At 34.8% G+C, this 26008-nt stretch overlaps 2 protein-coding genes and 1 pseudogene across 7 annotated transcripts; 2 read left to right on the top strand and 1 right to left on the bottom strand.

Moving 5' to 3' along the window:
- Positions 1–1041: 1041 nt before the first annotated feature.
- On the bottom strand, positions 1042–2145 carry LOC121210795 (agamous-like MADS-box protein AGL61). Its single transcript, XM_041082357.1, has one exon. It carries the CDS (start codon positions 1739–1741, stop codon positions 1043–1045), a length of 699 nt encoding a protein of 232 aa, XP_040938291.1. The 5' UTR covers positions 1742–2145; the 3' UTR covers position 1042.
- LOC107895170 (peter Pan-like protein) lies at positions 1942–4990 on the top strand (annotated as a pseudogene). The gene is made up of 11 exons (XR_005906572.1): positions 1942–1953; positions 2125–2240; positions 2337–2490; positions 2594–2775; positions 3006–3098; positions 3195–3260; positions 3375–3407; positions 3676–3765; positions 3991–4047; positions 4469–4564; positions 4671–4990. The product of XR_005906572.1 is annotated as a peter Pan-like protein (transcript).
- A 1703-nt stretch (positions 4991–6693) lies between these two features.
- Positions 6694–16811, top strand: LOC107942697 (uncharacterized). 5 transcript variants are annotated; one of them, XM_041082359.1, is made up of 11 exons: positions 6694–7113; positions 8589–8621; positions 8714–8803; positions 10429–10584; positions 11420–11612; positions 11694–11918; positions 12825–13014; positions 14444–14602; positions 14892–15367; positions 16184–16409; positions 16508–16811. In XM_041082359.1, exons 1-6 carry the CDS (start codon positions 6943–6945, stop codon positions 11699–11701), a joined length of 651 nt encoding a protein of 216 aa, XP_040938293.1. In that variant the 5' UTR covers positions 6694–6942; the 3' UTR covers positions 11702–11918; positions 12825–13014; positions 14444–14602; positions 14892–15367; positions 16184–16409; positions 16508–16811. The 5 variants fall into 5 exon arrangements, with proteins under 5 accessions (XP_040938293.1, XP_040938295.1, XP_040938294.1 ...); XM_041082361.1 differs by adding an exon at positions 13498–13633 and having other exon boundaries at positions 14892–16409; XM_041082360.1 differs by having other exon boundaries at positions 14892–16409.
- The last annotated feature ends 9197 nt before the right edge of the window (positions 16812–26008 follow it).

Here is a 26008-nt window from a genome sequence, read left to right as displayed (position 1 = left end):
TAAATCCTTTGTCTTTGCCTTTTCATCTCTGTTTTTAGTTTAAGATGTATGCTTCTTTTTACTTCTATTTTCAGTGTGTTTTTGTCACGGTTTTCTGTTTCACCTTTAGAGAATCACTGTTTCTTTCCTTATTGGAAACGATAGATGTTAGTGGTTAGATACCAAAATTGATAATTAAGTACCAAAATGTGAATAAAAATTTAAGTAACAAAAACGTTAAAGAAATATATAAAAAATTTAGAAGGCTAGTGAATTAAGTTTTTCTAAAACCCTACCACAATATTGTGTCCAATTCAAAAAGATGAAAATAGCAGTGGAAGGGTTCATGCATGGAGATCTCGACAAGGTCTACAAGACCATTAAATACATCGAAAATACTCGCAACATCGAAATCGACCTCCTCCTTTGTTGCGGTGATTTCGAGGTTCCTCCTCTTACACCCTCACTTTCTCCCTTCAATTTGCTGTTTTTATATGAAAATTTGTCACTTTCCAAGTACTCATTTTTTATATGAACTTAATTTTTTTTTTCCTTTTGCAACTTAGGCAGTCAGGAATGAAAGAGATATGGATAGCCTCAATGTGCCTCCAAAATATAGGGAGATGAAGTCATTCTGGAAATACTGTTCAGGTGAGGAGGTTGCCCCAGTTCCCACCATTTTTATTGGTGGAAATCATGAAGCTTCCAATTATTTATGGGAATTGTAAGTCACCCCCTTTTCTTCATATGTTCTAGCTTGGGGATTTTGATTTTTTTATTTAAAGGCCTTGAATTTTACCTTTTGCAATTGAAATGTGTGAACTTTAGGTACTATGGGGGATGGGCAGCACCAAATATATAATTCTTAGGGTTTGCTGGGGTTGTGAAGTTTGGCAATATCCGTATCGGCGGACTTTCTGGAATTTACAATGCACATAATTATTTTTTAGGTTGGGTTTGAAGTTCCTTTACTTGTCTATTTTGTGTTTATTCTGGAGTTCTTTTAATGGTGATTGTTTTATTTATTACAAGCGAGTGTTGAATATGTTATATTGATTCGTATTTAGGGTGGAGAGTCATGACCATCACCAAAATTAAAACCTTCAACACCTCCGGTCTCTCCGACGGCAAAGCCACTGTTTTGGATGGCGAAACTGTTGCCCATACCATCAGGATTAGCCACCGTCATGGCAGTCGACATGGCAAAAACATCTTCCATCAATGCACTAGCCCTATTAGCCACATTATTCCTTAACTCCTCCAAGGCTTTAGCATAAGCTTCAAGTTCCTCAATTCCCATATTATTATCAATAGGGTCATCCCACCAAAACAGTCCCTTCGTTTTTCTCTCTTCCTTTTCCTTTTGGATCTCTTTGCTTCGCTTTTTTTCTTCCTCAAGTTTCTCTAATGTCTCTCGGATCTCCTTGTTGAACTCTTCGAGACATGGAGCAATGTCGTCACCAGACATCATCAAACCATCATCATGGTTAGGGTTTTTGCTAAGGTAACGCTCCAATATCGTGTCGATATCGGGGTGACCAAAGCAAAACCGTTTTCCTTTGGGAGAGAACACGATGATGCCGATGTTGCAACCGCATAAAATGCAAAGCTCGATCGCTTTCTTGAACAAACCAGTGCGGCGCTTGGAGAAAGTCACTTGGCGGCTGCTTTCGTTTTCGAGTTTCTTTATCGGAATCTTCTGGCGACCCCTTGTTGCCTTAGTGGTGGTGTTGCTGCTTCTGGTTTGATTTAGAGATGCCATTGTTATATCCTATGTACATCTTAGAAAAAAATGGTATTCTTCTGAAGGGAAGAAAATTTATAAGATTATATCCAAATTAAAGCAATTATATATATGGTAAGTTGAATTTTTAGGAGAATTGATCCAAATTTTCAACTTAGTATTAAATAATATCCTAAAATTATTATCTCAATATTCTCATTTCAAACTATAATTAGAGCATGTTTGGTTGGGTGTATTGGATTAGCCAATACACCCCTAATCCGTGGGCCCCACTAATCCCCACTTAATCCCGTGTTTGGTTTGATGTTTTGCCTATTACAGGCCTATTACAACACGGATGTAATACTCATTTTCTCTGCTTCAACAACGATTAGCCATTCCGTTCCAAAAGTAAAGATTAGCTAATTGTTTCTGTTTTACCCTCCCCAGCCAAAATCTGCTGCTCCACCCCACCCTCTCCCTCCCAACATCAACAGCAGTTTTCTTCGAACCAAATCTCCACCGTCTCAGATCGCCTGTGAGTAATCCCAACAACAGTTGCCAGAGAAAATTGCCCTTTCTTCAAAAACCCAGCCCTAAATCCTTCTCCTCTTTCAATACTCCATTCGAACAGGTTGTGGCAACAGCAACCGAATGTAGACCATATCACAGGGAATAAAATCCGGAATAGTTTTATGTTTTCGAGGGGGAAGCTTCCTGGTCCTCTTAGGCAACTTCAAATGGATTTGAGAAAATTGATGCTTCCTTATACCGCTCTCAAACTCAAGGTAATTCATTTCCCTCTTTTTTGTTTAAAAAAATGAAATTTTGTTGTTTTATAAGTTGTCCCTTTAACTAGATTTATTGTTTGTCGTTGTTTAATGGTTGCAGGAGAAGAAAAGGAACAATTTGAAAGACTTTTTGAATGTTGCAGGGCCAATGGGTGTAACCCATTTCCTCGTTTTATCTAAAATCAAAACTTCGCCTGTCCTTAGGGTTGCAAAGACCCCTCAAGGCCCTACTCTCAATTGCGCCCTCGTTGCCCGCAGGATCTTTTCAAGAATCCTCCTTTGGTAATTTCTTCTACTCACACTGTCTCAGCAGTGGAACTTTTAAGGTTATTGTAATTCTTAGCTGCTTGTATAACTTAGAAATGGATGTCTTTTTATGAGCCAAATATTGTGGTGTTTTTTTGTATTAAAACATAACTAAAGAGAGATTGAAACCTTGTTCTTTCTTTGAGTTTATGCCTTAACTTGTATGGAACCTTCATGGTAGTAATTCTAAATATATCTTTGGGCAGATTGTTCTGTTTGGTTTTGCAGCAGCAGATGAACAATTAAGGCTCACGACTATGGTGTTCAAGGACATCTTTCCGGATATTGATATCAACACTGTGAGTTCACTTAGACAGTTAAATTATAGTATTCAAAGTGATCTTATTTCTTTTCTTCTTCCCTCTTTAACATTGTTTGGACATGAAATGTTACAGGTTAAACTCTCTTCTTACCAGAGGATTGTGTTGATTAACTACAATAAAAACGTTTCCTCCCTTCATGTATATTCAACTGTTTGGCTTGTTTTCATTTTTAAATTACTTAATGCTAGTATATAGAAAATGGATTTGTTATTTTTATTTGGCCTTGACTTTTCCGTTGTATATATTTTGCAGCCTTTTCAAGCAAGGAGTCAGTTGTTCACAAAGGTAATTTTCTGAATTTATCGTTTCTTTGTTTGGGATCCTTTTTTGGGTAAATTTGCCTTAACTATATAATTCTGTACATTATGGTAAGAGCTGTATGCCTAGATCAACAAATATTTGCTATTCCATTCAAGTTTATGCATACTGAATTGGAGCTATCTTTTTTCTCTCTTATAGTTTCAGCATATGCTGTCTGTCAACAACACATGATGCACTTTTTCCTGTCTTGATGTTTATAGTTTAGTGTTAATATCTAAAATATGGACTTCAGAAAGATCGTAGTGTTGGAGAGGCAGGGACATCAGCATTATTGGATGATTCATGGTTTTCTTCTGATAGCTTTCTGCACTGCTTCTGCAAGGTAGTTTCATGATTTTTAGATATGTAGTTGTGCTGACTAATTGTTAGCATGATTATTTTTCCTTGAAATAGTTGAAACCTGCATCTTTTTGTCAAGTTCTGGCATTTAGTTAGAAATAGGATCACCTGACTTATTGTTTCATTTGTACCTAACTTCAAAGTAACCATTTTTTAGTAACATTAGCCTACACCAAAATTGATAAGTAGTTTGATGGTGGAATCACAGGATTTCTTTTCGTTAGTGCAAGATGCTTCAGTTGTTGATGGAGATCTTCTCTCATGGGTATGTGTTCTAAGCCTTGCTTTTCTACGTTTCAATTCTTACCAATTTTATACTTGCCAAAACATGTTACGAACTAGGAAGGTTTTTACACTTCACCTATTTCTTCCGTATAGTTATCCCTTTCCTTTTTTTTTTCCTCCTCTTAAAAGGAGTCAATGGTGACAAATGGAGACTAGGCTTATTATTCATATAGTACTTTTTATCTTCAATATTTAACTAATTAAACCTGATTGTTAGATATAAAGACTGCCTGAACTGTGTGTATATGAAAACCCTTAAAATCCTTGGGTGATTTGGCTAGTATCTGATGGGAGAATATAGATGACTTTTAGTCCCCTGCAATTATTTATTTGCAAGCGGCAGGTATAAGTAAATTATGTGAAGTGAAAATCCTGAGTTTCAATATATGTGAATTTTGCAGACAAGGAAATTAAAAGAGCTGCTTGAAAATAGTTTAGGATGGGAGTTCCAGCAGAAAAGTGCAGTTGATGGAATCTACTTTGAAGAGAATGATGAGGTCTCTCTCTGATTTTTTCATCTCCATGAACTTCAATCTCTCTCTCTCTCTATATATGTATATAAACAACATCATCCCTCACCATTCCTGCTGTTAACTTGTGCAGTATGCTCCTGTGGTTGAGATGTTGGATGAGCCGAGCGGTAGCGAACCCACATCTTAGATAGTTACATCATGTCTTATTATTTTTTGTTAATACATTAACGGCTGTTAGGGTAGTTTTCAACTTTGGAAATAGCAAGTCTGTGGTATATCAGCCTATAGGATCAGAGGTAAACAACACTTGAAATTAATTCCATGTATAAATCAATTATCTAAACTACAATGAACTTCCAATCTTGTCTCAAAATTGTGTGATCATGGACTGGGACATATGCTTAATTTAAGCCCTGAAATGCAGTGTTCGATAGATACAGCTATTTTTTACTTGATGTTCTTTTGTTCCATTCTGTTTATCCTGCTTTGGTTAGAGAACTAGACAAGGGGTGATGCATTTATGATGAACTCCTTTCTCAAAATAAAAAATTGTCTAAAATTCAGTACAATATTTAGAAGATAATAGTAATGGTTATTGAATTTATGTTTATTAAAAATTAATCAATAATTGAGTTGAAGTAAACCGGTGAAATGCTTACAAATAAATATTCTTTTAAGTTTGGATTCAATCTTTAAAATTGCATATAAAAATACCAAAAGATGAGAACACCGTTATATAAATATTTAATTATTTTATTAAAATAATTAACTTAGAAACAAATATTATATTTTTGTTCATGTAAATAATTCTTAAATTTGAATCTAGATAATTATTTTAAATTTTATTAAATCATATATTTTAATTAAAATATATTTAATATTAATTATTTTAAATTATATTTTATAGTATCATATATTATGATTTTAGTAAATTCATATAAGAATATTGATTATTAGAATTTTATTAAATTATATATTTTAATTAAAATATATTTAATAATTATTATTTTAATTTATATTTTACAGTATCATATATTATGATTTGAGTAAATTCATATAAGAATATTAATTATTAAGAATTTTATTAAATTATATATTTTAATTAAAATATATTTAATAATAATTATGTTTAAATATGAGTAAATTATTTATTATTGATATTAATAATCTTATTAAAATTTAAATAAAATAATTTACCAAAACAAATTTCTGCTAATTATTAAGAATTTTATTAAATTATATATTTTAATTAAAATATATTAAATAATAATTATGTTTAAATATGATTAAATTATTTATTTTTGATAATAAATAATCTTATTAAAATTTAAATAACAATAACAATAATCATTTACCAAAACAAATTTATGCTAAGGGTATTCTGGTCATTTTAGTTTTCTCCATTATGCTATGACACCTCTATTACATTCAACCAAACACAGTTTTACTATTACGTTTCTATTCCATTACATTCAACCAAACAGTTGATTTGCTATTACACATCTATTCCATTACACCTCTAATCCAATACACCTCTAATCCAATACACCTCTAATCCAATACAGCGAACCAAACGTGCCCTTAAGGTTAAAATATTAATTAGTATAATGATCATATTTTCACTTTTTTCTTCTTTACATGTTACTTAAAAATATCAAATTAATTTTTACTTAAAGGTGGGTTTGGATGGGTGTGGTGCGCTTAGCTTAATTTTCACCGTCACCGCTGTTTTTGCACTAAGTACATATAAATACACATCCCATCCAAACTCACCATTAATTTATAATCATGAAATTTAACTCTTTCTTACACATTGCACTAGTTAATGAAGAGAAATAATTACACAATCCCAATTGGTATATTAAGGCTCGATTTAATTATCTAATTATCATATTTATTCAAAAGATACTTTGATAAAGCTTGTAATGGTTGTCTATGATTGTCGTGTAATAGGAAATAATTAGAGTTTCCTTGTGTATGCTTTGAAACCATAAATTATAGAAGAAAAATCTTGATATTCATAATCAAATTGACATTTTTTAGTTTAGAAATATATTTAGACATTGAGAATATTAAACTGTATTAAATGAAATTTTGTAAGGTAAACAACTCAATTATCACTTTATTAAATGAGTGTATTAAATAGTAATAGTTACTGTTCGCAGGAGAAGATCCCCTCTGCCCGTTTTCATCAGTCTTTTCAAATTCCCTTCCTTCCCATTTCTTCACTATCTCTCTCTTCAAAATTTTCCTCTCTCATCCGTTTTCATCTCTTCCTTCTTAATCGTTCCTGTTATTTATTTATTTTATTATTGTGATATTGAAATCACTTGCTTCATCCATAGATTTTGGGTTTTTAGCCCTAGGAAATATTATTTCGGTTCGTCTTTTCAATTCTATGGATGTCGGTGTGGTTGATCTTGTTGGATGCTTTGGGAAAGAAAGAAATTCTGGTTCTGCAAGATTTCACCAGCCATGGCCTCTCTTTTACAGTCAACTACTTTATTATTCATATTCTTTATTACATTGATTCATCCCAAATAGACACGCTATTCCCTTCATCGTATTGCATGGTAATGTTCTTATCCCAATATCTTTTCTTTTCAATTTTAATGTTCTTATGCACTCTCCCATGGCTTAAATTCTGTTAATTGTACTGGTTAAACAGGATTAGATGCCAGTTTAAGCTGATGCCCATATTTCTTTTATTGGATATCGTATAATATTGACTGTCAAAACAGTAGTAATTGTATTTTGGTTTTCTAATAATGTGGTTTGTTCACAAGGTCGATTATTGTACAATGCATCGCGGATTCCCCAAGCTTAAACATACCGATTCCTTTTCATCCATGATTGTTGAAATTCTCCAAGGACTAAATTGTGAAATTGTCCAACTTTATGCTAGCTTAAACATACCTATTCCTTTTCATCCATTCAACAAGTCAACACATTCACACTCATACACATATTAACCATTTCCATCTCAATATAATACTCAAAGTTAGCTACATATAACTATCTCAAAGTACTCAACCATAACAAACAAATACTCAACATCATTCTTTGCCTGGCAAGGTTGACCATTTACCTTTCTATTCCACCTGAATCTAAATAATTTTGAGTCATGTCTAATGCCCTGTGAATACTATCATATTTTAGGAAAGAGACCAACCTATTGATTTAGCAAGCAAGAAAACCTTTCAACACAAAGAATCTGTTTTCTTGTACCGCTACATCTTGTGTTGTATTCGCTTGTTTGATATAGCCACTTTGGTGTACCATGCAATGTTCATTTCTTATATATGAAAACTTTTACCGGAAAGGGATAGAAGGAGCTATTTTTCGTTTAAACATTGAAGTTTGCAATATGATTGACATCATTTTTATCTTAGTGGCCTGAGGCTTCAGTCAGAGAACCAGATCTAAGGCCGCAGTCTTTGCCTGGCTGCTAATGTTCTGGATCTAACCTATTATCATTTGTTGTCACATGAACTAGTAGTGCATTACATTTCACTTATCATCCGCTTCTATTTATTCTTGAACCATGTCAAAACCTTTTTGGCTTAATTAAAATTAATTTGAATGGATAAGGTTCCATCTTAAACTATGTCTATATCAAGCCTATGAAGTGTAATGTTTCACATTTATTGCAAATTGTTTTGGATGATTAATGTGTCTGCTTGTCATTATCTTGAGACTTACATGGATTATGCAAGACAATTTGCAGTTAAATAGGTGACTATCAAAGATAATCTGTTGTCCTTTCTGTTAACACTAGCTGATATCTGATATTTGATCAAAATTAAGTGAAACGTGATAACAAAATATCAAACGTTTTAATTAGAGAAGCATGAAAATCTTCAGCTATGATTATAGTTTTTGTTTGCAAAACTATAATCTGAGGTTGAAAGTTTTAGCTTCTTAACCTCTTAGTTTGATTTCTAATTGTGAATGTTAATTTATGTTATTGTTTTCTGTATGAATCATGCATTCACCTTGTCAGTTGCATGCGAGAATGACCTAGTTTTATTTATCTGTTTGGGAGCAGGTTCACACGAATATATTCTTGCTGTTTCTTCAGGTTACTATGTTAATTCTTTTCTGCTAGGTTTAACTTTATTTGGCATTCATTTGCACTAACATTATTTTTGTTTGCCTATTTTTTGTTTGTAGGTCTTAGCTTTTAGGGACATAGCTCCCCAGGCTCCTATGCACATTTTAATTATTCCAAAATCAAAGGATGGCCTAACTGGTTTGTCTAAGGTACAATTTTTTTTGTCCTCATGACTAACTGAGCAGTAACCATTTATGCCCTCTATCATAGAGGAAACTACAATTATGGCTGGGTATTAATTTGGAAAAAAAGTATGGAGTACTGTTAAAAGAAAGAGAAGGAAAATAGGAGTGAAATTAAATGGAAATTGTATGGAGAAATTCTGGTGGTAAAGACTAAGAGAGTCTTAGTGGTTATAAGAAGGTGGGGAACTGAAAGAACATCAATGCTGAGGAAAACCGTAAAACTTGATATGCAAGTATTGATAGGTATAGGCCATAAATCCATGAGATAAATTGAGCTTCTAAATATATCCGTACGGTGAAAAACCCTAATAAAAGCTTAAAGCAATATCCATTATTCATCCTTGTTGGAAGAAATTGTCTTTAGAGTTAAATTGCATATATCCCTCCTTCCCTGAGTCAAAATAGATGACCTTCCCAATGAACAGGAAGTATGTCACCGAGTCTAGAATTAAAAAGCTCATCACCAAGTTATTTCAATCCATCAACTTATTGCAATCACTAAAACATTTGTAAGGTGTGTAATGAAACAAACATAAGGCTCAAAGATGTCCGATGAAATAATTTAGTGTTAGAATTTGCAATTTGTGTATCCAAGGCTTGTTCATTTGTTTTCTATGTCATAATCATGTTTAAGGTGTCATGTATTTATTATAAGTTTTGACATTTTAAAATGATTGGTGTTATATTGATTTTGATATGTTTTTGTGCTTGCATAATATTGTATTTTAGCTATTTTTCTTGTGTCGTGTACAATATTACCAGGTCTGTTTAGTGACAATATTTTCTCTAAAGGTTTCTCTTTTTAGGACATCGGCCATTCATATTAACCCAAGGTATCTCTCTCTACAATTTCTGCTGTCGGCAAGTGTTATCCCAGCTGTAAGCGTCGTAAATTTCTTTTGCCGGACAACTGATTTAGGCAACCCAAATAAGATCGCTTGAAATGTCAAGCTGATAATCACCTGCATCTATGACCTCCATGCTCTGCTCTTTTGCAACAGTAATTTAGCAATATTTTTGTATGTCTCTTGAAATTATCTTCAATCTTAGTTTCACGTCTGAGTCACCCGTTCATTTCTTTCTGTGGCATGTTTTCACTGCTTTATTCGATATGTAGGTTTCTCTACCAATGCATCATGTGCAAATTTGAAAGGACATGCTAATGTGTTTTTACCAGGGAACTATATCTAACTCCTTGTGCTATTGCAGATGGATATACCTTCCAATTTGGCTTTATCTTTCCTTTTCTTTCTGCTACTATCTCGTGCTTTGAGTAGTCTTTACATGCATGTCACCTTTTAGCCTGCTTTTCTTGCATAACACAATTAATGAGCTAAAACATACAGGAACAAGCTCAGTTAACTTCTGTAGATCAAATGAGAGGGGGAAATATAGAAAGTTTGGCTGCAATTCAGCAGACTAAGATACTTGCACATACACTCTCTCAAAGCAGTGATCCTAAGTTTCGGGTTATTTAAAACTGTTTGGCTAAATACTTGCAATGTGTCAAGATAGCTCTTAATGATATAATCCTTACTATGCATGAGTTAATATATGTACTTATGTGCTGTATGTTTTGGGGCATGCAGAATTCAAAATTTCTTCAATTTGTATCCAAGATGAGTCGTGGTGAACTTATCATTGATGATAATCAGGTCAAACCAGCATCAGAGAACTGGGCAACAGAATATCAGCAACAGTACACTGTAGGTGCTTCTTGGGCTGATGAATTTGCTCATGATGAGGCAAGTAGAGATCTTGTGGAAGCTAAAGAAGCTTATAGATTGATATGTCCTGATAATCAGTCATAAATTCCTTTTAGCAGTTTCCTCCTTTTTTTCTTCTGCCTTGCCTACGTAGACTAAAATGGAACTAACATTACTGACCTTAGGTAGTAATCTCATTCATCAACCCCAGGGGGTTGAAACTAGTTTTGATGATTTGAGAATGTCCCAAATGATAATGATGGTTTGGTTAGTGCTATTATCTATATATCTACTATAATTTAGCAAATAAAGTGTGAATGACTAATGATTCTGTATTATTACATCTTCAGTTGAACTTTTAAATTAACTAAACTTGTAAATCTTATATGAGATTATCTATATTTGTTATTCATAAAATATGCTACTCACCGTTTTGGTGGTTCTTAGTATTTCTATGGGCCAAACCAATGGGTCATGGGGTTTGCTACTAAATTGAGCAGTGAGACATTATTGATTATAATAAGTTAGAAGATAAACTGTCGCCGATGATTCTTGTAATTGTATATCTCTGTTTGGTATTAAACCAGCTAAAAACATTGTAATTTGTATAAATGTTCTTATTATACAGAATCTGCTACTCTGGTTGGTGGTTCTTTGATTCTTCTTCAAACTGATCAATGGGCTGAGGAGTTTGCTACTGTATGAGAACAACTAGGGTCTTTTGATTTGTTTATTCAGGATACAAAGTGCAACTAATGATTCTGCGTGTTATAGATTATTTTGAGACTCTTAAACCGTGCGAAGCTCTTATTCTTATTTGAAATATTCTAATTTTCTTCATTTCATTAAATGTTCTTGACTTGATGGTTAATAGGTTTTCCATGGACCTGACCATTGGGCCAATGAATTTGGTGCTGAAAGATTGCAACAAGAGTGTGTGGATGATCAATGGTCAATGAATTCTCAAAGTTGCATGTTGATGACTGGGCAGAAGAATTTGGTCGTCAAGTTGGTGAGGGGGCTTTGGGAGATAGTTCGTCTGATAACTGGGCAAATTCATATGATGAGTAAGTCTGGTAGCCTTGAAGAAGTTCACTTTATAACCTCTCTTAATTCTACATGAATGTTTTGGTTGTGAAAACTTGTAGGTTCCTAACCGGTCGGACACTTCAAGGGGTGTCTATGTATTTTCTGATATGAATCCATATGTTGGTCATCAAAATCCTTTAAAAGAAGGTCAAGAGCTATTGAGGAAAGGACTTTTGAGTGAAGCAGTGCTTGCCCTAGAGGCTGAAGTTATGAAAAATCCTGAGAATGCTGAATGTTGGAGATTGCTAGGAATAACCCATGCTGAAAATGATGATGACCAGCAGGTAATCCACTTTGCTCTAGTTTGTCAGAGTTGGATAGTTCATGTGTATTCTTACACCAAAAGACATTGTTTTTGTGTTCTTTAATACTACAAGAATTTCTATTAAGAGATGTGACTGCTTGTCTCTTTCAGCTCTGTTCAGCATCTTTGGTTATGATTCTTTGCCTGGCAACGTTGACCATTTACCTTTCTATTCCACCTAAATCTAAATCATTTTTAATCTTGTCTAATGCCCTGTGAATAGCATCTTATTTTAGGAAACAGAACAACTTATTGATCAAGCAAGCAAGAAAACCTTTTGAACACAAAGGATCTATTTTCTGGCTTGATATAGCCATGTTGGTGTACCATGCAATGTTCATTTCTTATATATGAAAACTTCTAGTGGAAAGGGATAGAAGGAGCTATTTTTCGTTTAAACATTGAAGTTTGCAATATGATTGGTATTACGTTTATCTTAGTGGCCTGAGGCTTCAGTCAGAGTACCAGATCTAAGGCCGCAGTCTTTGCCTGGCTGTTAATGTTCTGGATCTAACCTATTATCGTTTGTTGTCACATGAACTAGTAGTGCATTACATTTCACTTATCATCACTTCTATTTAATCTTGAACCATGTCAAAACCTTTTTGGCTTAATTAAAATTAATTTGAATGGATAAGGTCCCATCTTAAACTATGTTTAAATCAAGCCTATGAAGTGTAATGTTTCACATTTAATGCAAATTGTTTTGGATGATTAATGTGTCTGCTTGTCATTATCTTGAGACTTACATGGATTATGCAAAGACCTTTTTATACTTCTGTTATTCTTTATTAATGCATCTGCAGTTTTATGTGGTCTTTATTGGGGTCCAAATATTTGACTTTGTAGAAGAAATGTAATTCACTAATTAGATATCTCTGTACAGGCTATTGCAGCAATGATGCGCGCTCAGGAGGCCGATCCTACCAATCTGGAAGTACTTATGAAATTAAAAATTTCAGAACATTAGCTTTGTGGTTTCGAGGATAGTGCTACCACTTTTATTCCCTTCTTCACTGCGCGGCTGCTGCTGCTACTGTTTCTGTTCGCCTTCAGCATTTGGCTTGGTTTCTCAAGTAAGCATTTTCTTTTTATTCGTCTTTACTATTGTCCCTATACACTCGTTGATTTTGTTAGACTTTTTTTTTCTAGGGTTTCTGTGACTTAAAATGAAATAGCTCTCTCGTATTTTTCATTAATTTACTTTTCTGTTAAAGATTATTAGGATTTTCTGCTTTCTGGGTTGAGTACAAAATTCCTTGTGTTGCATTTCCTAATTCAAATGAAAGAAGGATTCTGACTTGTGCTCATCTTTGCATATTTGATCCTCTGTTTTCCTTTTGCTTTAGTGTTACTTTTGAATCTAGGGTTTTTACATATAAAAACGAAAACAGGATGTAGTTTAAAACACAAAAACTTAGTTTTGAAATGGTGCTTTAGGGTTGGGAATAGGGTTAGAATTTCTTATTCATCTGCCGTCTTCAAGATTCGCCAACATGACCTCTCCTCTTGGCTTTTTTTTTTCAATAATAATAATATTATTATTCCCTTCGTTGCAGCTGCCTAGGCTTTGTTTTATGATTGGATCAATGGATTCTGGAAATTGTGCCAGCAAAAATTCTCCCAAGTTAATTAAAAACTGCACAGACGAAACTGATAGGGTAATTATTGATCCTTCGGCAACTACTAGACAAGGTAATAAGGAATCTTCTCTAGGGCCTATCACCTCTGATGCGAACAGAGGAATTGGAGAGTTCCCCTATAAATTTAATTCTCCACCCACCGAAGTGAAGAAAGCACAAAATCATCCTCACTTTGATCCTGATACCACCATAAACCAAGAGTCAATGGTTTCTGTCAACCATAGTAGACCTAGAACCCCAAAGGATGGTATTTTCGACCCATTTGCTCCTGGCCCAGAATGCATGGTGTTTGCTCCTTCCTACAGGAAATATGTTGATGAAATGAGGATAACTGTTGCACGCTGCCTAAATTTTAACATCTCTGTTGGAACTGGGTTCTGTAAACCATAGAACTGGTGTAGATTCTATTTCAGATGAAGAAATGTTTGAGTCTGTTTATGAAAATCTCTTGGAAGTTATCGTTTCAAACCAAGCTGAGGGTTCATATTTTTGGGATCTTTGCTTATTTAGCAATTAAAATCTAGTTTGCCTAAGCCCTGATCTGATTTCTTAACTGGACTGTTTTTGAGGGTTCATAAAACTTAATTGAGTTATTGCTTTTGCATTTTAGTATTGCAAGAACTTTGCTGAAAGAGTGCTGTAGCAGGAAGGTAGTTTGGTCACATTTGAAAGGTTCATGTTGTCCTAATTTTTAATGATGCTTGAAGATGATTTTTGCTTGCGGTATTCTGCTTTGTTTTGCTTTCTTGTCATTTTGCTCAGAGTGGAACAATTGGTCTCTTTGTGTCTATGTTGTTGGAGGTTGAATATTTATCGTAATACGATCAATTAGAGACTTTTGTTTTCCATCTGTGTGCCATAGGTGGTACGTGACAATCTTAAAACAGTGAAGGCAATTGCTTTGGAGTACGCGGGATACTACCGTTAGATGTGGACACTTTGAAGCCTAATCTCATTGAAGGGAAAGTTTTGAGTTCGCTATCTGATTCGCAAAGAGAAAAAAGTTGTTGAGCAAATATTTGTATGCTTTGCTTCTCCATTCATTTTCTGAACTTTTTGCAGTTTAAAAACAATAACAGAATATTTAAATTAATTATGTTATTATGCATGGACAATATGCTGATTATTGCCCAATGATAAACTTTTGCTTGTGCAAGCATCAATAAAGAGGGGAATGTGCTCCTACTGTATCTTTAAAACACTATTTTTTTCTTCTCTTGTATATTGATCTTACCATAGAACTTCAGCTTAATGATGTGGAATAATTGCCTCTGTTTCCAACTTACTATCCTAGTGGGATACTCTGATAGGTTTTTGGACGAGGAAGACACAGAGTGGATGCCAGCTGGTATTGGACTGGTTTTGGGCCTTGATTTAGTTAGTTAGATGGGTCCTTTTTTCTTCTTTTTTTCTTTTGTTTTCTTTTTCTCTCTTCCTCCTTTATTGTCCTTTCTAACAAACCGCTGCCGCTGCCTCTGCCTCCACACACTTTCCAGCGTCTTACCTCCTATCAGGGCAGCTTCCTTCCCATCATTCGAAATCTAAATCCTCTAATATATCTATTCATTTCATAGCTCCCTCGTTTCTTCGCCAATTCTCTCACTTTCGCTCTCTTTTCAATTTTTTCCTGTCATTCTTTTTGAGCTTTGGGTAACCACAGGCCAAAAAATCACACGCTACAGTCGGAAGAGAGTTTTCATGAGAGAGAAACCCTAAGTTTTCTTTGGCATTTCTGGTTTATTTATTTATTTTTTAAATCTGCTGCTTCATCGGAGATGCATTTCAGGTATGAATCTCTGTTTTAGTTTCAGATCCATGCTTCTTTACTTGTATTTCAGTGGGTTTTTCTTATGGTTTTTGGTTTTCGGCTTTAGAAATCACTGTTTCGTTCTGTCTTTCAAATCTATTGATGTCGGTCTTCTTCTTCATTTTTGTTTGTTTGTTCTTATGGTTCTTATGATTGTTTGTTTCTTCAATATCGTTTGGGTGTATTTAAAGCTGTTAAACTGCATTATATTTGTTGAGGGAATAAGAAAACAGTAATACTGAGTTTTTAAATATCTTCAGAGAATTTGATATTAAATAGTTTCACAACGTTTTAATAAGTACAGGGTTAATTTTCATTCTTATTCTGCTCTGGGGATATACCCTTTGTATTCCGTTTCAGGATAAGCTATTCCATTAATATCCCCATCTTATCCCATCACGGCACAGTATTTTTATTGCACGGTTCAGTTGTTTTTAGTTTCCGGTTCAGGTTTTTTGCGTGTTTGGACTGGACTTCCTGTCGTACTTATTCCGAAGGGGATATCCCATTCCAGGGATATCCCGGATTGGGGATATCATATATAAGGATACCCCGGCTTGGTATATCCCATTCCAGGGATATTCGAATTTAGGATATTGGAATTTGAGGCTTGGGGCTTGGGTTTAGGGGTGGGCAGGTGTTATCAATTAGAAAAGCCGTGTGTCATCATCAGGTGACCAGAATATGTACCAAAATTTTCATTAACCTTATAAATTATTAAAAAAGAATTGACGGTGAGGTTTCTTTTTAATTGAAATGGGCTTTTTTATAATAAATCCAACAAGCCAATTCTAGGCCATTGACGACTTTAATCCAACAAACCAAATGGACCGTCTAAATGAGGGGAAGAAAAGAAGGAAGCCAGCCAGCCACTAAGAAATGAAGCTTCTCTCTCCTTTATTATAGGGTTTATGAATAATCTCGATTTCAATCTCTCTTCTCCTGACATATCTCCGGCAATAAAACGCCAGCATTTCATTCCATCTTCGTTTGTTGGGTTTTGGGTCAGATCGACTCCCGGGTAAGAATTCATGCCTTTGTTTTACAGTTCGACTCCTTATTCCGCTTCTCCTAAAGATTCTTCTCATTTGAATCTTTCCCATTGTCGTTGTTACACAGCTTTTGGTTTGGAATTACGGGTCGATCATAGGATGGTTGACTGAATCGGTTTCCAAATTGGGTTTTTGTTTTGTATTGTAAGCAATTTAGTGAATTGGGATTATAAATCCATAAATCCATAAATGGATTTTGGATTTCTTTGTCTTTGTTATTTCAGAAAGTGATTTGTTTGTAATTTATGCTTTTGGTTGGTTTAAAATAGTTTAACTATTTTGGAGTAACATAGGGATATTGCGTTGCCAGGTATCAAATTGTACACTCTGCTTGTCTCAGGTTTTAGTGAGAACTCTTCATTAATATCTAAGCTGTGACTTAAAATTTTTCATAGGATGGATGATCTCTTTACAGTCAATCATCCAGGACAGATGTTTGAGTTTTCATGTTGTCTTTCGTAAATTCTCGGGTCTCTAGAACATTACTTGGACTAATAAATTAGCTTTATGGTTAAAAGGGTGTGTTCCTTACATCTGTAAGTGTTCTCGTTTTTCTTAATGTCGGTTCGAAGCTGTTTGAAGAATCTCATGTCTTCCAAGATAGCATCTTATCTGAAAAAAAGTGGCTTCGGATTTTGTGTAATTCATATTTTAAGCAGCTTTTGGAAGATGTTGCTTTGTTTTTGTGGTAAGTGATTCAAGTAACAGAGTTCTATTTAAGCAGCCATTGGTTAATGACTTCGGCTTATATCGTATTAGTTTGCATGAATTTGATTCTTTGAACAATCTTCTTGTGGTGTTTTGGGTTTAATTCAAAATTTCCCGAATCATTAATGGTTGGTGTGGAAATTTGATTAGGACAATGTGAAAAAGTTATGCTCTAATTTACCGAACTGTCAAGATATAGGTATTTTAGGGGAAGCCTACTCTCTGTTTACTGGTAAGTTTAATCTTGAGTGTTAAATGAGGTTGATATCCTTTAATCTATAGTTTTTATATTTTTAAGGACAGGGAATAGCTGTTTCCAATTACTTCAACACTTGGCTGTTTTCATTTAATCTACAGTTAAAATATATTTAAGGCCACTTTCCTTATACAATTGCTGTTTGATTTTCTTTTTTCAAGGAAAAATGCAGTTTGTATGGCATTGTTGTGTGTTTTCTAATAGAATCGAAAGTAAGAGACTTTGGGCTCAATTAACATCAATTTTAACTAGAAGAACATGGTCATATTTCGAGTGAAAAGTCTTGCATTTTATCTGGTGCTAAGGTGGTGCATATTAGTCCGTCCATGGATCAATGCATATTTGGTTTTCTTTTCACACTGCTAGGTGCTTTCACTCATCAGTAAGGATTGGGGTAGATTTTCTTTAAAAGAGTTTGAGTGGAGCTCATCGATGAACTTAGTTGGAATTGTTTGTGTGCTAATGACCGTACCTTGTTCTAAAAGCAGCTTTAGGCACATCTGACTCTTTTACTCGCAGCTGATAATACCCAGATCTCAAGTCAATCTTTGAAAACCATGTCGCTCCTTTTAGCTGATCAAACAAATTATCAATTCTCGGCAACGAATACTTGTTTTTTATTATGACCTTGTTTAACTGCTGATAATCAACACAATTTCATGGAACCATCCTTCTTTTTCACAAATAACACGGGAACACCCCAAGGTGAAAAACTCGGTCTCACAAAGCCTTTATCAGTCAACTCTTGCAACTGCGACTTTAATTCTTTCAATTCTGTTGGTGCCATTTTATATGGAGCAATCGAGATCGGAGCTGTTTCCGATATTAAATCAATACCAAATTCTACTTCCCTGACTAGAGGCAAACCCGGCAATTCTTTTGGAAATACGTCCGCAAATTCACACACAACCGGCACTGATTTAACTTTCTTTTCAACTTCTTTTATATTAATTACATACGCCAAATAAGCTTCATAACCCTTTCTCAAATATCTCTGAGCCGACATTGAAGAAATCATACTAGATAATGCCTCTGATTTGTCTGGCTCAACCCGCAGAATTTCACCACTTTCACACTTTAATTCTATAACCTTTTCTTTGCAATTTATTATAGCATCATGCAATGTCAACCAATCCATACCCAAAATAACATCAAATTCATCAAACGGCAACAACATCAAGTCGGTCGGAAAGTAATGACCCCGAATCATTAAAGGGCATTTCTTGCTTACTTTATCAACTATCACGCATTTGCCTAACGGGTTCGACACTCTAATCATAAATTATGTGTTCTCAACAGGTATATTCATACTAGACACCAGTTTAATGCATACGTATGAATGAGTAGAACCAGGATCAATCAAAGCAATAACATTAATATCATAAAAAGAAAATGTACCGGTAATCACATCGGGTGAGGAAGCATCTTCACGTGCTTTAATAGCATAAGTTCTAGCCGGAGCTCTTCTCTCAGATCTAACTGCTGCATCTCTGGCTACATTCTTACTGCTTGTTTCACTTCCAGCTTTTCTCGGATACTTTTCCCTCGAGTTTGCACCACTAGCTTTTACACTCTGAAATTTTTCTTTCTTAGCTCTCTCTGGGCAGTCTCTAATAAAATGATCCGGAGAACCACATCGAAAACATTTATTTGCTCTGCACGGACCAAAATGATTTCTACCACACCACTGGCATTCGGGTTTAACAAATCTCGAGTTCCCTACACTGGCTGCAGAAGTATTCTGAGATTTAGGATCCACATTCTGCTTCTTAAAATTTCCATATTGCCCAGCTGAAACTTAGGAACGAGGATTCATATTTCTTGACTTTCCGAGTTGCTGTGAAGGTGCCTTACTCATTGGCCTTTTCTTCCAATTTCGTGTCTTAGCCTCTACCTTCCTCTTCTCTTTAAGTAGTTATTCAGCCTTACAAGCTCGATCAACTAGGACTACAATTTCTTTCAGTTCAAGGATCCCGACAAATACTTTAATGTCTTCGTTGAGCCCGTCTTCAAATCGTCGGCACATCTTGGCTTCTGTAGGAACATATTCCCTGGCATACTTACTCAATCGAACAAACTCTCTTTCATATTCTGAGACTGTCATATTACTTTGCTTCAGCTCAAGAAACTCTTTACATTTCTGATCAATAAATCTTTCACTAATATATTTCTTCCGAAACTCTTCTTGAAAGAATTCCCAGGCTACCCTCTCTTTCGGTACCACAGAAATCAAAGTCTTTCACCAATTATAGGCTGAATCTTTCAACAAAGATGTAGCACATTTCAAACATTCTTCAAGTGTACAAGATAATTTATCAAATACCCGGATAGAATTTTCAAGCCAGAACTCTGCTTTCTCTGCATCATCATCAATATTTGCTCTAAATTCTTCAGCCTCTTGTTTACGAATTCTATCAACGGGGGTTTTGTGAAATTTTATTGTATCCACTCCCTGAGGCATTGGAGGCATAGGTTGAGGAATTGGGGGAGGTCGTACATTTGGGTTTGTACGAACGAATTCAGTGTACCATGCACTCATCATTTGGAGAAAGGTTTCCCGATCCCTTTCTCCTCCTCCCTGACCAACAGTAAGAGGTGGGTTTTCAGTCGGCGCTGTCCCTTCAGCCGGAGCTAGCGCATTACTCTCTACTTCATCTGTCACAGCTAGATCGAGATTCATTTACTATATAAAAATTATTTAAAAAGGTCAGAAGTCGTCACACTATCACAATTCATACATATGGCATGTATAGTAAAATTCGTACATACAACACGTAGTCTGAGAACCGACTAAATCTACTCTAATACCACTAAATATAATGCCCCCACGCCCGAGACCATCACCGGAGTCGAGGTTGAGGGGTTACCGAACATAATTTATCAATTTATGAAACTTCAAATCATTTGTTTCTACATTCACAGCTTTCTAGCTACTCACGTCACAGTTACAAGAAAAATCATATCTCGAGTTACGAAACTCGAAATTAAGATCCGTAAATTTTCCCTCAATCTAGACTCATATATCTATTTATTATTTTTTTTCTAGAATTTTTTATTGGGCCAATTAGTACAATTTATTAATTAAAGCATCCCCTGTTTCAGGGTTCGACTGCTCTGACCTCTGTGTATTACGAATCAGATATATCTCTATAAAAAATTTCAATGACTATGAGGTTTGTTTCTATTAAAACTAGACTCAATAAGGAATCTTTACATATAAATAACAACTTCTAATTATTTTATTAAAATTTATTATGAATTTTTAAAGTTAGAACAAGGGATCCAGAAATCACTCTGGCCCTGTTTCGCAAAAGTTTAAATATCTAATAGAATATAATTTATATTCTTGTTTTGTTCAATCCATATGAAAATAGACTCATTAAGCTTCAATTTCATAACTTACTAATCATTTACTTCTATTTATACTATTTTTAGTGATTTTTTAAATTCATGTCATTGCTGCAGCAATATTCTGTTTTAAGGCAAGTTTCATCTTTCCATTAATTTTTATGAACTAGATAACCTGTTAAACTTCCATGATATCAAACATGATCTAAATTAGCCATCACCATGACTTATCAATATCAAATATTTTCTCAACCAAACATGGCCATATCATAAAATTATTTACACAAAATAGGTATATTGCTATACATGCCATACTTAAGTAGTTGTACAAGCCATTTACCAAGATAAAAGTCTTTTGGATAGTGTGATCGAACTTTCGACCTGTCCCGATTCTTGAGCCGGCTTGTTCAAAACTACAGTGAATGAAAAGGAAGGAGTAAGTATAAATCTTAGTAAGTTCATATGTAAATAACAAGTAACATAACAATACAAATATACCAAACAGCTTTAGCATGGTACCAACAAAACATATATCACATCTTTAAACATCATTCATGTAATGCCCTGTACCAGAGACTGTTTTCGGAGTCGAACACGAGGTGTTAACGGACTTAATTCATTAATTAAACAGCTCATACAATTCATTTTAAAATTTCCAGACAAGCTAGCTAACTGAATCACAGTCGCTTTAAAAATCATATCTCGAGTTACGAAACTCGAAATCCAATTCTGTAAATTTTTCCTGAAACTAGACTCATATATCTATCTACTAATTTTTTTCTAGAATTTTTGGTTGGGCCAATTAGTACAGTTTATTAGTTAAAGTCTCCCCTGTTTCAGGGTTCGACTACTCTGACCTCTGTATATTACGAATCAGATATCTCCCTGTACAGAGCTTCAATGACTATGCCGTTTGTTTCTAATAAAACTAGACTCAATAAGGAATCTTTACATATAAAGCATGACTTCTAATTATCTTTGTAAAATTTATGGTGAATTTCCAAAGTCAGAATAGGGGATTCAAAAATCGCTCTAGCCCTGTTTTACAAAAATTTAAACATCTCATAAAATATAACTCATATACCTGTTTTGTTCCATTCATATGAAAATAGACTCATAATTCTTTAATTCCATATTTTATTCATCATCTAATTATATCTCTACTATTTTTAATGATTTTTCAAACTCACGTCACTATTGCTGTCTTAATCTATTTTATGGTAAATTTTACCTATTTCATGGTTTCCATGGATTAGCTAGTAATTTGACATACATAACACCAAATATGATCATGATTAGCCATACCAATGGCTAATCATTACCAAGCATTTTCGTACCACTCAATAACCATATCATAAGACCATATATACAAAATGATTATAATGCTATACATGCCATACTCAAAATATACAAGCCATTATGACAAGATGGTATACGGATAGTGTGAGCGAGCCTCCGACCGTTACCGATTTTCGAGCTGGCTTGTCAAAACTACAAGGAATAAAAAGGAGGGAGTAAGCATAAATGCTGAATAAGTTCACATGCAAATAGCAAGTAACATAACCATATAAGCAAACATAAAACATCATTTGCATAATCATCACCAAGACATTCATACCATATTTTCATTTATCATCTTACCATATTGTTGTTATATCGATTTTTCAACCCGAGGGTTAAGTACATACCTGTTCAAAGTACCCATTTCACAACACTTACCAATACGTCCCTTTCATCTTGAGTATTCCTCCATTTCAGTAGAATTTTACCCGTTGAACACATCGTAATATAATTCGGATACATGGAAAGTTTGCACATAAGTGCCACATATGTAGCCAAGCTACTATGTAACCCGCCCATAAGTGAACTCGGACTTAACTCAACGAGCTCGGGCGTTCGCATCCATGAGTGAACTCGGACTCAACTCAACGAGTTCGGATGCCTAGTTACATCTCACTAACTCGGACTCAACTTAACGAGTTCGGACATTTGCATCCATAAGTGAACTCGGACTCAACTCAACGAGTTCGGATGCCTAGTTACATCTCACGAACTCGGACTCAACTCAACGAGTTCGGACATTTGCATCCATAAGTGAACTTGGACTCAACTCAACGAGTTCGGATGCTCAAATATCCCAGTGACATGTCACTCGTATACTAATCCATTCCTCAGGCTCAACGGGACATTTTTCCCAATCATATGTCTCAACCATCTTCTATGGAATGTCGATACCGATACTCGGTAGTATTTCACATTTTCCAAGTATATCACATAATTTGACATATTATCAAACAATTGTCACAAGTATGATATTTCATAATAATTATCATATCATTTAAATAACATTAAAACATTTAAAACAATAACTATGTTACCAACATTTACATATGAATCTACATCGGTATGCGAAAATGGCTACTTTTACCATTTCGTCCACAACTTGGTATTTTCCCCATTTTAGCCTGAATTTCAGTTTTCCTTGCTCTATCATTTAAAATATAGTCTAATTAGGACTCACATTATTCAAATTGACCCAAAATTATATTTTGGAAAATTATAATTTTGCCCCTAAACTTTTGCATATTTACACTTTTGCCCTAAAGCTCGTAAATTAAACTTCAGCCTATTTTTTTATGTTTTATGACATGCTGATCATTTTCCCTTCTATGGCAACATCAAATTCTCACTCTAACATGTACTTATGACTATTAGGTATTTTTACTGATTAAGCCCTTTTGCTCGTTTTCACTTAAAACCGAGTAGCACAAGTTGTCTAACATAATTTAAAACCTCATATTCTATCATAAAACACCAAAATACACAAATTTCACCTATGGGTATTTTTCCAAATATAAACTCTAGGTTAAATTATTGCTAGCATAAACTAAATCGAGCTATTGGGACTCTAAAAACATAAAAATCATTAAAAACGAGGCTAGAACGGACTTACAATCGAGCTTGGAAGCTTGAAAAACCCTAGCCATGGTTTCTCCTTGCTATATTCGGTCATGGGCTTGGGGCTTGGGGCTTGGGGCTTGGGGCTTGGGGCCTAAGCCCTAAACCTTAAGCCCTAAACCCTAAACCCTAAACCCTAAATGAAATGGTCAAAACTTATAATACATACCTGCAAGAACTTGAGCCCTGGAAGGCATTTATCGAGTGCAAGAAATTTTATCACTTGACCACCCTCTTCATGTTCAACAAGAGCGGTGAATTTACAGTGCAAGTGAGCTGAAAACCAATATGATGGTTTGAGTTTTTCGAGCAGCTGAGCAGCAGGCTTGCTTCCAATAGTTCCTTGCTGGATCTAGGAAATATGTTTCAACCAACAAGCAACCAGAAATGGTCAACAAGAGTTCCTTTTCTTCATATGTTCTAGCTTGGGATTTTGATAGTTGCTTGACCATTTCAGCTTTGAAAATGGGGTGACTTACAATTCCCATAAATAATTGTAAATCAAAATCCCCAAGCTAGAACATATGAAGAAAAGTGGGTGACTTACAATTCCCATAAATAATTGGAAGCTTCATGATTTCCACCAATAAAAATGGTGGGAACTGGGGCAACCTCCTCACCTGAATAGTATTTCCAGAATGACTTCATCTCCCTATATTTTGGAGGCGCATTGAGGCTATCCATATCTCTTTCATTCCTGACTGCCTAAGTTGCAAAAGGAAAAAAAAAATTAAGTTCATATAAAAAATGAGTACTTGGAAAGTGACAAATTTTCATATAAAAACAGCAAATTGAAGGGAGAAAGTGAGGGTGCAAGAGAAAGAACCTCGAAATCACCGCAACAAAGGAGGAGGTCGATTTCGATGTTGCGAGTATTTTCGATGTATTTAATGGTCTTGTAGACCTTGTCGAGATCTCCATGCATGAACCCTTCCACTGCTATTTTCATCCTTTTGAATTGGACACAATATTGTGGCAGGGTTTGAGAAAAACGCTGAAAATCAAAATCTCTGACAAAAGTACACAGGAAAGAAACAAAAAGAATAAACGAGTGAAATATTAGAAATATTAGGCTATCTGGACAGAAATATTAGAAAGAAAGCCAGCCGAAAAAGTTTAAAGCATTATCTTAAGTGAGATAAAAGGGAGAGGAAAGAAGAGACTTTACTTTGGTCAGACCAAAGACTGCAAACCTGAACCAACAACACCCCAAACCCACACAGCTAAACACACCACACTCCAAACCAGAGATAAAAAAAGAAAAAAGCAAAAAGACAAATGTTGAAGCAGATTCATACCTGAAATCAGTCTCCCATGAAGCAGGGGTTACAAAAATCGGAACAAAGAAACGGCAGAGAAATGAACCCACTGAAATAGAAGTAAAAAAATCATTGATCGGAAAACAAAATAGAAATCAAATGGCAAAGACAGACAAAGACAAAGTTCAGGATTCATACCCCAAAATAAGTCCCCGATGAAGCAGTCGGTTTCAAAAACCACAAAAAACAGTGTAAGGTGTGTGTTTTTTTTTTGGCCTTTTGTTACCCAAAGCTAAAAAAATGAGAGGGAAGAAATTGAAAAGTGACCGAGAGAGAGAACCGGTAAAGAAATGGGAAGAGATTTGGATTGAAGAGATATATTTGAGGATTTGTTATGAAAACAGAATAAATGAGGAAGAAAAAGAAAACAAAAGAGGGAGACCAAGAGACAGAGAGAGAAAGAAACGGATAATAAATGTGCATAGATTGAAGAGATATTTGATAAACGGCTAACAAATCAGTTTTGGGCCATTTTAACGGTCACTTAGTATTTTATTTTGATTCCCCCTTTAAGATATTAAAAATAATAAATGTGCAAAGATTGAAGAGATATTTGATAAACGGCTAACAAATCAGTTTTGGGCCATTTTAACGGTCACTTAGTATTTTATTTTGATTCCCCCTTTAAGATATTAAAAACATTCAAGTCTACTGTTTGACTTCGGAGAAAATGCAGGATGAACAGAATTTGCCAACTCACACCGAACCGGGGTCATAAAAAAACCGGAACCGGGATATCAGAAGAATGGGATATCCCTGAGGTAATACTGAACCGGGATATATGTGGAATGGGATATCCCCCGCCGGAATAAGCATGACAGGTAGACCGGTTCAGACAGGAAAAAAAAGCTGAACCAGCCACTAAATCAATGTTTCTCTATTCCTGAATTCAATAAATCCCACAGCTAAGAAATCAATGTGAAAATCATTCAAGTAAAAAAGATTATGTAAACTTGCCTCTCCCCTTTTGAGCTATCTT

Source organism: Gossypium hirsutum, chromosome A12, assembly GCF_007990345.1.
Source record: "Gossypium hirsutum isolate 1008001.06 chromosome A12, Gossypium_hirsutum_v2.1, whole genome shotgun sequence".
NCBI classification, from domain to species: Eukaryota; Viridiplantae; Streptophyta; class Magnoliopsida; order Malvales; family Malvaceae; genus Gossypium; species Gossypium hirsutum.
This window is presented reverse-complemented; position numbering and strand designations above follow the sequence as displayed.

Bases quoted from the DNA above. Each gene is read 5' to 3' on its own strand.
- LOC121210795 (XM_041082357.1), bottom strand. From the start codon at position 1,741: ATGGCATCTCTAAATCAAACCAGAAGCAGCAACACCACCACTAAGGCA.
- LOC107942697 (XM_041082359.1), top strand. From the start codon at position 6,943: ATGTCGGTGTGGTTGATCTTGTTGGATGCTTTGGGAAAGAAAGAAATT. The intron at 7,114-8,588 runs GTAATGTTCTTA...GTTTGGGAGCAG, and splicing joins TCCCTTCATCGTATTGCATG to GTTCACACGAATATATTCTT. The intron at 8,804-10,428 runs GTACAATTTTTT...TGGGGCATGCAG, and splicing joins GCCTAACTGGTTTGTCTAAG to AATTCAAAATTTCTTCAATT.